Raw genomic sequence first — 12,183 nt, 5'->3', positions numbered from 1 at the left:
TTATGCAAATTTCAAGATTAAGGTCTTGGATAATGTGAGTCATTAGTTCTCTAGTGGGAATGAAGATGCCTTATCTATCTTTATTTCTCACACTTGCAGTTTGTGGAGCATCATGTGCTTCATAAAGAGTAGAATGTAACACTGGATGAAACAGTGAAATAGATAAATAGGGGATGAATTTCTCAAACCAAATCCAGTCCCTTCCATGAAGCCATCTTGTTCTGCTCTCAAGACCCTGTCTCTCTGGCCATCATCCACATGGCTGTGTGTTTCTGCCCCAGTCTCCACAGGGCATCCTTCACATCCTTGTTTCTCAGACTGTAGATGAGGGGGTTGAGCATCGGGATGACCAGGGTGTAGAAGACAGAGACCACCTTGCCCTGCTCCATGGACTCCACAGCTCCTGGCTGGGCATACATGACAAAGACAGTCCCATAAAAGAGGGACACGGCTGTCATGTGGGAGCCACAGGTGGAGAAGAGCTTGTGTCTCCCTCCTCCTGAGCGCATCCTCAGGATGGTCCCTGTGATGTAGCTGTAGGAGATGAGGACCACGAGTGTGGTGCCCACGATGATGAGGCCACAGATGGCAAACATGACCAGCTCATTGATGGTAGTCTCAGCACAGGCAAGCTTGAGCAGAGGCAGCACATCACAGAAGAAGTGGTCGATGTGATTGGAGCTGCAGAACGGGAGGCTGAATGTGAAGCTGGTCTGCAGGATGGAGTTGAGGCAGCCCCCACCGTAGGAGCCCAGCACCAGGCGGGCACAGACTGAGGGGCGCATGGAGATGGGGTAGCGCAGGGGGCTGCAGATGGCCACGAAGCGGTCATAGGCCATCACAGCCAGGAGGAATGCCTCAGTGGTGCCCAGTAGGGAGAAAAAGAAAAATTGAATGATACATCCCTCAAAAGTGATAAACTTGGAGGATAAACTTGACAGGAAGTCAGCCAGGGCCTTGGGGGCGATGACAGATGAGTAACACAAGTCCAGGAAGGAGAGGTTCTTGAGGAAGAAGTACATTGGGGAGTGCAGACGGGCATCCAGGGTGATGACCATGATCATGGTGAGGTTCCCCAGGATGGCCACCATGTACAGGGCCAGGAACAGGGTGAAGAGCAGGGCCTGGGTCTGTGGGCCACCCGCAAATCCATCCAGCACGAACTCCTGAAGAGGCATCCCTGAGAGGTTTCCATCGCCTTGGGGTGACATAGCTCTCAGCTGAGCCACAAGCGGCAGACAGCAGAGAGCAGGTGAAATGCAGTGAGAGGGAGCAGGTCAAAGTCACAAGGGAACACTCTCTTGGAAAACAGAAACCCTTCAGGGCCTCACAGCCCACTGACCAACAGACCACCAGCTGCCCTGTTTGTCTCTTGATGAACTCAGACTGACCTGAAATGGCAAACATTTCCTCTGATTTACTAATATCTAAGTGTGCTTGGAGGGTTTCCCTGGTGGCTGAGAGGCAAAGAATCTGTTTGCAATGCAGGAAACTCGGGTTCGATCCCTGGGTTGGGAAGATCTCCTGGAGAAGAAATGGCAACCCACTCCAGTATTCTTGCCTGGGAAAACTCATGGACAGAAGAGCTTGGAGATTCACAGTCATGGGGTCACAAAGAGTCGGATGCAACCAAGCCACTAAACAGCAACAAAGTATGCTTGAAACACTCACTCTGTGGGAAGCCTCTGAGTGTTTGCTAGGAGATGGTTCCAAGGGTCATGTTGAGCTGAGAGTCTACTGTGTAAGACTGGCTTCCATCTCCTTGTCCTTGCTTTAAAGGACATGTTCTCCCTTCCCATGGGTTTGATTCTGAGCTGTGCCATTTCTGAACCTTCTCTGGTATCTTATCCTGTATTTTTGCCCCTGAAGGAAATGGCAACCCACTCCAGTACTCTTATCTGGAAAATCCCATGGACAGAGGAGCCTGGTAGGCTACAGTCCGTGGAGTCGCAAAGAGTCGGACATGACTGAGCGACTTCACTTTCCTTTTTTTTAACTCATTCTTTAATTTCAGAAATTGTTGAACACTTCGTGCCATCAGGATGTTATTTGATGACAATTCTATCTCCAGGCTGGTCTACCAGCACATCAGGGCCCTGCCCTCACCAGGCTAGTCTGGCACCTTGCCTGTCTCTCCTGCAGGCCCTGAGATCCAACTTGGCACCTTCGTCCCTGGGCTGGGGCCTTGATGGCAATCATCGTTAGAGATCTCTGCATCCTTGATATTTTAAAGGTTCTTCCTTGCAATGTCCAGATACTGGACAATCTATGGACAGGGGACAGCCCAGCTTCATGGCTACAGATGCAGCAAGACAGACACTTTAACACATTCACCACATGGGTATGTCATCTCTCTGTCCTTACTCCATGCATCTGGCTCCTTGGCACACCATGAAGGCTTGATTACTTTGAACACTGGTAACCATTAACATCGTTGGCTCAGAGGGTAAGAAATCTGCCTGCAATGTAGGAGACCTGAGTACAATCCCTGGTTTTGGAAGATCCCCTGGAGAAGGGAATGTCTACCCACTCCAGCATTCTTGCCTGGAGAATTCCATGGACAGAGGAGCCTGGCAGGCTACAGTCTATGGGGTCACGAAGACTCAGACACGACTCAGCAACTGATACGTTCACTTTTAACACTGTCACATCTGCATCTTTTGGATCTTCCATAAGGTGCTTCCTCCTGTCCCTGTCACAGCCTAGCACCCCCTTATCTGTCCTGAGCAGAGCTGACCACTTCACTCATGTGGGACATGGGTACCAGTTCTGTGATGGCCAGAGGGATGGTTGGGGGAAGATCCATCCTAAATGAGAAGGAGTGGTGAAGGAAGGTTGATACAGAGCCATAATGCCTCCCAGGAAGGCGAAGAGGATTAGTAAGAGGGTGGAAGTCAATTTTAGAGCTCTTTCATGTTTTCTAGAGGTCATATCTGCAGCATCACAGTGCTGGCCTGGGAGTGGCTGTGTGTGGGCAGAGGATGGGTGGTCAGTGATACCTATAGAGGAGTGATGACCCTCTAGTTCCCTCTCAACCTTAAGTTTTCTTAGAAGGTGGTCTGAGAGAGTTCATTCTTTCCAACAAAAGAGAAGGTGGATGACCATGTAGGTTGTCCAGTTTTCCTCTTCTGGCAGACTTGACTCCAACTCTCACATGACGGCAGAGGGGACAGTCTGACCTGGATGCTCAGGCAAGGTTCAGTGTAATATGCGTTTGAAGCTGGTGCTAAGAGCAGAGTCGGTGGTCTGCCTTACCCTCCATGGCCACCCACCCTGGCCTCCCACCTGTGTCCTGTGCAAACAGTCACATTCATCATGGCCAAGCTTCTGGTGTCCATTCTGTTTACTCCCTGGCCATACACACAGTAGATTCACCGTGACCACAGTGACCATCTTTTCCCCATCACCGCAGGCTGGCTGACTTGCTTCTATGTCCCCTGGGGTTTCTGTTCTGTTTTCAGTTTGTCCACCTCAGGGGCCTTTGGTCATCATGACAGTGACCCCTAGGATGTCTGAGGAAGCCCATGAGTAGAGATTGACAAGTTTACTTCAGAAACCAAGCTTGGTTTCTGAAAAAACAAACTCACACATTGCCTTGGCTTATTGAAATGACTCAATGGGACTATGGTTGCTGCTTCAGTAAACCTGCTTGTGAGTTGAGCCTGAGATGTACCTTCCCAGATAAAGCAAAAAGTCTACTGTTGTCCGCAAGCCTCCATTTGTATTAACTATGCTTGAGTCCTTCAGGTAAACTTGTTATTCCTACAGCACCAACATCACCTGGAGATTGTCAGAAATATAGAATCTCAGGCATTAGATTAAAGCCTGCATTTATATGAGACCTCTTATTATTTCTACTCTCCTGAAATTTTGGACCTTGCCATACCGACCCTGGCTCATAGTAGTAGGTGGGTGGCGTGGGGTGGGGGGGCGGGGGGAGAGTGTTGATCAGGCTTCAGGCTCCCAGGACTCATCTGTCAGTGATGCTGACCCACACCCTGCTAAATGATGACTGAACTGCTCCTGTGATGCCAGAAGGGGCATGACTCACCAGGGCCCTTTTGCTCCCAGGGTCAACAGGGCTCCTGGCCCAGGTCTGTGCTGATGGTAATGAGTTGGTACAGAGGACCTTCCTCCCTGTTCAGGTCTAGCTTCCTGTGTAGTGAAGTGTGATTGGGGAGGTTTCAGAGAAAGGCACCTGGGGTCACAGTGAGAGGCAGGCCAAGTGCTCCAAGTTCCTGATGCAGGAAATGCTTGGGTCTTTAGTTCTGGTACAAGCAGGAGGTAGGGTAGGCTCAACTCACCTGTTCCTCTTTGTTCTGTCCCTGAGCTGGCTAGTATTCATGGCGTCTCCATCTTTAGGTCACGCTGCTGGGAGGATGCTCTCCGCGTGGTGCAGCTGGGACTATTGGCCTCAAATGGCCAATTAGCTGTTACTTGGCCTGTGAGTGCACTGGGCCTCCCAACTCCCTGGGTCCCAGGAAGATGCAGTGCTATGGCGAAACTTCCTCTGATACATCTCAGCCCAAACAGAGGAGTCAGGAAGCCTGATATCCCTCCGGAGTACTGGGGTTCATCCAATGAGAAGCAGGTTAACTTAGAGTGACCCAGTGGCCCTCTTGGGAAAGGCCTCCCCAGGACTGCAGGTGTGACCTCCTGCCTTCCTCCTCTGCTTCATCCAGGTGTGTTGGTGTGATGAAGAGTGATGTTCAGGACTCTGTGCCCGTGGAAACAACACAGCCCTCTCTAAGTCACATTGTGGCCCTTCCTTCAGTGCAGGTTGAGTAAATGTATCTATTCAAACAAAACATTTTAATCCTGGACAGAAATCCCAAATCAAAGTATAAAGGTGATATATGCATAATATTAAAATGTAGAAAGTATGAAAGTAAGCTGAAAAAGTAGTATAATAAATATTCTAAAAAAAGTGCTAGGCTGCTATATCTCAATAATCATTAGACAAAAAGGATTACAGGAGAAAAAATGCTTATAAAGGGATAAGTATTAATGAAAATGTTCAATCCAAGTGCATATCTGAAGAGTTTAAATTTTATATGAGTAATATGATTAAAAATTTACATAGTAGAAGCTGACAGAGTTAAAAAGAAATGAAAAACACCCAGCATGGTTGATATTTATCTCACTCAATAGCTAACAAAAGAAGCAGGAAAATTGTAGTCATATGTTAGAACTGGTTCAAAATATTAGCTAAAGGCACCTACTGGGCATAGATAGAACACTACAATCAGCAACTGCAGAATATAAATTTTCTTGAAACACATAGAATATCACTGAACTAAGGTGTTTTCAAGTGAATTACTTAGAAGGAGGTCATGCTGGATTGTTGTTTAGTTGCTCAGTTGTGTCCGACTCTTTTGTGACCCCATGAACTGTAGCCCCGTCTGCTCCTCTGTCCATGGAATTTCCCAGGCAAGAATACTGGAGGGGACATTTCCCTCTCCAGGGTATCTTCCTGACCCAGGGATCAAATCCACATCTCCCTACATTGCAGGCAGATTCTTTACCACTAAGCCACGTGGGAAGCCCCATGCTGCATTAGGTGGGCCCCACATCCAAAGACTGGTGTCCTTCTAGGAAGAGGAAATGGTACAGAGATGAGACACAGGGTGGTGGGCATGTAAAGACTGGGCAGAGGTTGGAGTGATGCGGCAGCAGGGAAGGAGTGCCAAGGAGCCTCCAGAAGCCAGGCAGAGGCAAGGAAGAATTTTCCTAGAGATTTTGAGGGCAGCAGATCATCCTGAAAACTTCATTTTGGACATCATTCCTCCAGACTGGCAAAAGAGTGAATTCCTATTGTTATGAGTCACCAACTGTGTGTTAATTAGTTGTGGTGGTCCTGGTTCCTGACACAGGAGGGTAAGGAGGGAGCTTGCTTTCACCTGGCAAGGTCAGCAATATATACCTTCACTCCCCTATCTTAGGAGTGTGACGTCTCTCCAACTTTATGTCAAAATGTACTCTGTATAGATCTTGATCACCTTTCTCAAACCTTCCATTTTCTAGTTCAGTTATTTAAAATTGCTTTAAACATGAAAACAGAGCTTAACTGCTTGCGAACACCTCTTTAGAAAGATGCTAATTTACTCACTCTTCCTTTGTTTTTTTCAATAAAGTATGGTATGTAATGGATCTTCCCACCACCCGCCATGCTTCCCCACCTCTAATGTGTATATCTAGATGTGGATTCCTGAATAAAAAGGCGTATAAGACACTTTTTTTTCCCCCTCAACTGAGAACTTCCAGGTGTTCAAGGTGGATTTAAAAATGGACGTGAGTTTGAGCAAGCTTCAGGAGTTGGTGATGGACAGGGAAGCCTGGCATGCTGCAGTCCATGGGGTCGCAAAGAGTCGGACGTGATTGAGAGACTGAACTGAACTGAACTGAAAGAAACACAACCAGTAGTAGGAGTCTGTTTTCCTCATCCTTTCTCATTTTGATAGTGTGTTAAATCTATGTCTTTTATTTTCATTTGTGTTTCCTACTGCCAGTGGTTTCTTACAAGTTTTCAAAGTATTTTTAGGTAGTTGAATTTAGTTATTTTTCTATTAGATATTTGACAATACTGCGGTTTCAGTTGGGATGTCAATAAAAGAAATCTTGATTTTTTTCAGGTTCTTTTCCTCCTCCTCCTCCCTCTCTCCCTCCCCATCCTCCTTCTTTTTTCTCAAGTCCTTTGGACATTCTTTGACATGGTGCATTCTATTTTCAATCAATTTGTTCATTATGTAAAAGCTGAATCAAGAATAGATAGCTGTAAAGCAATTATTCTCCAATTAAAATAAATAAAAGAAAAGGAATGCATAGCATTGACTTATAGAGTCATGATAATGATTACCTTTGGAGAACAAGATTTGGGAGTGGGCAAAATGACAGTGCCGTTTAGGTAAAAATAATTATCTATCTTGGATTGTGGAGAATTCCATGAGTAGACATGATGTGATGATTTCTTTCTATAAATATATAAACATAAAATACAAACATGAATACTTCATTTTTTCCTATCCTAGATGAGAAGTGTGAATGCTGTGACTGGAGTTCAGGGCAATGTTAATCATGCCCTTGGGGTGGTTGAACAGGAGCCCAAGAGAGCTTCTGCCTTAACTGGAACAAAGATTTTGCAGTAGACCCCTCCCCTCTCTCTTCTGTGAGAGATATTGTTTGTCAAATCTGAGTCATTCAAGCCAAAACTATTCCTACTGACATCAAACTCACAAGGGGAACACTTTGGCCATGTAATTAAATTATTATTTTAATTGTTGTTATTGCTATTTAAAACTGGGTCATTCATATTTGGCTGTGGTGAAATACTAAACAGCAAAGTTTAAAGATCTAATTTCTCTTCGGAATGATCACTTATCAGGCCACAATGAATATTTATCCATCAATCGTCTCTTCTGTACCAGCCATTATCTAAGGTGTTTTGTTTATGTCCATTATCTTAGGTGAGTCTTGCCACATAAATAGTTTTTAAGTTTCAGTATAGTTGATGTTGCTACATGAATAGTTTTTAAGTTTCAGTATAGTTAATGGCTATTTCAAGATGATGGAGTAGAAGGATGTGCTAAAATTACAACTCACTGCTGAACAACTGTCAACAGGAGAATGTTGGATCTCACAAGAACAGATACCCCACATCCAAGGGCAAAGGAGAAGCCCCAGCAAGATGGTAGGAGAGGCAAAATAGCATTTAGAATCAAACCCCATACCCCCCAGAGATGCTCTTAGGGCTCAAACAAACCTTGTGCACACCAGGACCCAGAGACCCCACAGAGACTGAGACAGAACTGTGTCTGAGTGTCCCCTGCAGAGGTATGGGTCAGCAGTGGCCTGCCGCAGGGGCAGGGGCTCTGGTTGCAGCAGACCTGGGTGTGGCATAAGCCCTCTTGGAGGAGGTCGCCATTAACCCACCATAGAGCCTTCAGAACTTACACAGGACTGGGAAAGGAGACTCCTGGAGGGAACAAACAGAAGGCTGTGCACACCAGGACCCAGGAGAAAGGAGCAGGGGCCCCAAAAGAGATTGACCCAGACTTGCCCGTGAGTGTCCAGGAGTCTCCGGTGGAGGCGTGGGCTGGCGGTGGCCCGCTGCAGGGTCAGGGGCACTGAGTGTGGCAGTGTGTGCACAAGACCTTTTGAGGGAGGTCTCCATTATCTTCATTACCTCCACCATAGTTTGGCCTCAGGTCAAACAACAGGGAGGGAACACAGCCCCATCCATCAACAGAAATTTGGATTAAAGATTTACTGAGCATGGCCCCACCCATCAGAACAAGACCAGGTTTACCCTGAGTCAGTCTCTCCCATCAGGAAGCTTCCATTAGCCTCTTATCATTATCCATCAGAGGGCAGACAGAATGAAAACCGCAATCACAGAGTTCTGACAAAACGCGGTCCACTGGGGAAGGGAAAGGCAAAGCACTTCGGTATTCTTGCCTTGAGAGCCCTATGAACAGTATGAAAAAGCAAAAGGGTAGGACGCTGAAAGATGAACACCCCAGGTCGGAAGGTGCCCAGTATGCTACTGGAGATTGGTGGAGAAATAATTCCAGAAAGAATGAAGAGATGGATCCAAAGCAAAAAACAACACCCAGTTGTGGATGTGACTGGTGGTGGAAGTAAAGTCTGATGCTGTAAAGAGCAATATAGCATAGGAATCTGGAATGTTAGGTCCATGAATCAAGGTAAATTAAAAGTGGTCAAACAGAAGATGGCAAGAGTGAACATTGACATTTTAGGAATTAGTGAACTAAAATGGACTGGTATGGGTAAATTTAACTCAGATGACCATTATATTATATCTATTACTGTGGGCAAGAATCCCTTAGAAGAAATGGAGTAGCCATCATAGTCAACTAAAGAGTCTGAAATTCAGTACTTGGATGAAATCTCAAAAATGACAGAATGATCTCTGTTAGTTTCCAAGGCAAACCGTTCAATAATACAGTAATCCAAGTCTATGCCCCAACAAGTAATGTGGACAAAGCTGAAGATGAGAGCTTCTATGAAGACCTACAAGACCTTCTAGAACTAACACCAAAAATAGATGTCTTTTTCATTAAAGGGGACTGCAAAAGCAGGAAGTCAAGAGATACCCAGCGTAACAGGCAAATTTGGCCTTGGAGTACAGAATGAAGCAGGGCAAAGGCTAGTAGAGTTTTGCCAAGAGAACGCACTGGTCATAACAAACACCCCCTTCCAACAACACAAGAGAAGACTCTACATATGGACATCACCAGATGGTTAGTACTGAAGTACTAAGTAAGATTGATTATATTCTTTGCAGCCAAATACGGAGATGCTCTATACAGTCAGCAAAAGGAAGACCAAGAGCTGACTGTGTCTCAGGACATGAACTAATTGCCAAATTCAGACTTAAAATGAAGAAAGTAGGGAAAAACCACCAGACCATTTGGGTATCACCTAAATCAAATCCCTTACAATTATACAGTGGAAGTGACAAATAGATTCAAGGGATTAGATCTGATAGAGTGCCTGAAGAATGGAGGTTCATGACATTGTAGAAGAGGCAGTGACCAAAATCATCCCCAAGAAAAATAAATGCAAAAAGACAAAATGGTTGTCTGAGGAGGCCTTACAAATAGCTGTGAAAAGAAGAGACGCTAAAGGCAAAGGGGAAAAGGAAAGATATACCCATTTGAATGCAGAGTTCCTAAGAATAGCAAGGAGAGATAAGAAAGCCTTCCTCAGTGATCAATGCAAAGAAATAGAGGGTAACAATAGAATGGAAAAGACTAGAGATCCCTTCAAGAAAGTTAGAGATACTAAGGGACCATTTCATGCAAAGATGGGCTCAATAAAGGACAGAAATTGTATGGTCCTAACAGAAGCAGAAGATATTAAGAAGAGGTGGCAAGAATATACAGAAGAACTATACAAAAAAGATCTTCACGACCCAGATAATCACGATGGTGTGATCACTCACTTAGAGCCAGACATCCTGGAATGCGAAGTCAAGTGGACCTTAGGAAGCATCATTAGGAACAAAGCTAGTGGAGGTGATGGAATTCCAGCTGAGCTAGTTCAAATCCTAAAAGATGATGCTGTGAAAGTGCTGGACTCAATATGTCAGCAAATTTGGAAAACTCAGCAATGGCCACAGGATTGGAAAAGGTCAGTTTTAATTCCAACCCCAAAGAAAGGCAACGCTGAAGAATGTTCAAACTACTACACAATTGCCCTCATCTTACATGCTAGCAAAGTAATGCTCAAAATTCTCCAAGCCAGGCTTCGACCGTACGTGAACTGTGAAATTGTAGATATTCAAGCTGGATTTAGAAAAGGCAGAGGAAACAGAGATCAAATTGCCAACATCCGCCAGATCATCAAAAAAGCAAGAGAGTTCCAGAAAAACATCTATTTCTGCTTTATTGACTATGCCAAAGCCTTTGACTGTGTGGATCACAACAAACTGTGGAAAATTCTTTAAGAGATGGGAATACCAGACCACCAGATCTGCCTCCTGAGAAATCTGTATGCAAGTCAAGATGCAACAGTTAGAACCAGACATGTAATAACGGACTGGTTCCATATCAGGAAAGGAGTACATCAAGGCTGTATATTGTCACCCTGCTTATTTAACTTATATGCAGAGTACATCATGAGAAGTGCTGGGCTGGATGAAGCAGAAGCTGGAATCAAGATTGCCGGGAGAAATATCAATAGCCTCAGATATGCAGATGACACCACCCTTATGGCAGAAAGTGAAGAAGAACTAAAGAGCCTCTTGATGAAAATGAAAGAGGAGAGTGAAAAAGCTGGCTTAAAGCTCAACTTTCAGAAACTGAAGATCATGGCATCTGGTCCCATCACTACATGGCAAATAGATGGGGGAACAATGAAAACAGTGAGAGACTTTATTTTCTTGGGCTCCAAAATCACCGTAGATGGTGACTGCAGCCATGAAATTAAAAGACACTTGCTCCTTGGAAGAAAGTTATGACCAATCTGGACAGCGTATTAAAAGCAGAGACAATACTTTGCCAACAAAGATCTGTCCTGTTAAAGCTACGGTTTTTCCAGTAGTGAGGTATGGATGGGAGAGTTAGACTATAAAGAAAGCTGAGCACCTAAGAGTAGATGCTTTTGAACTGTGGTGTTGGAGAAGACTCTCGAGAGTCCCTTGGACAACAAGGAGATCCAACCAGTCAATCCTAAAGGAAATCAGTCCTGAATATTCATTGGAAGGACTGATGCTGAACCTGAAACTCCAATACTTTGGCCCCCTGATGTGAAAAATGGACTCCTTGGAAAAGACCCTGATGCTGGGAAAGATTGAAGTCAGGAGGAGAAAGGAATGACAGAGGATGAGATGGTTGGATGGCACCATCGACTCAACGGACATGAGTTTGAGTAAACTCCGGGAGTTGGTGATGGGCAGGGAGGCTTGGTGGGCTGTGGTTCATGGGGTCGCAAAGAGTTGAACATGACTGAGTGATTGAACTGAACTGATAGTTTATGATTAATACGATGTTACTTTCTGGTGTACAACATAGTGATTTGACATTCATATACATTATGAAATGATCACCTCAATAAGTCTAATAGCCATCTGACCCATTACAAAGTTTTAAAATACTACTAACCACTTTCGTTATGCTGTGTAAGACATACCAGTGTTTTATTTATTATATAACATAAGGTTTATACCTCTACATTCCTTCACATATTTATCCCCTTCAACATCCTCTCTTCTGGCAACTAGCAATTTGTTCTCTGTGTCTGTGAGTCTTCTTCAGCTTTGTTATGTTTTTTGCATTGTTTTTTAAATTCCACATGTAAGTGAATTCATATGACATTTACTTTCCCTGTCTGACATATTCAGTTAAGGTAATATCCTCTAATTCCATCAATGTGGTAACAAATAGCAGGATTTCATTATTGTATGGTTGAGTTTCATTCCATTTTGTTTGTGTCTCTGTGTCTATACATGTGTATATTACATTTTTTATCCATCCATCTATCAGTGGACATAGGTTATTTTCTTATCCTGATTATTGTAAAGAATGCTGCAAAAAACATTGAAATGTGTATATTTTTTTCAAATTAGCTTTTTTTCCTTTTCTTCAGGTGAATACCCAGAAGTGAAATTCCTGGATCGCATAGCAGTTCTCTTTTCTATTTTTTGAGGAAACTCCATACCGT

At 44.4% G+C, this 12,183-nt stretch overlaps 1 protein-coding gene across 1 annotated transcript; it reads right to left on the bottom strand.

Annotated features, from left to right (window-relative positions):
* Positions 1 to 227: 227 nt before the first annotated feature.
* LOC122676840 (olfactory receptor 12-like) lies at positions 228 to 1,211 on the bottom strand. Its single transcript, XM_043876392.1, has one exon. The coding sequence runs from the start codon at positions 1,209 to 1,211 to the stop codon at positions 228 to 230; it is 984 nt and encodes a 327-aa protein (XP_043732327.1).
* Between the last annotated feature and the right edge of the window lie 10,972 nt (positions 1,212 to 12,183).

The sequence above is a fragment of the Cervus elaphus genome, chromosome 20, assembly GCF_910594005.1.
Source record: "Cervus elaphus chromosome 20, mCerEla1.1, whole genome shotgun sequence".
NCBI classification, from domain to species: Eukaryota; Metazoa; Chordata; class Mammalia; order Artiodactyla; family Cervidae; genus Cervus; species Cervus elaphus.
This window is presented reverse-complemented; position numbering and strand designations above follow the sequence as displayed.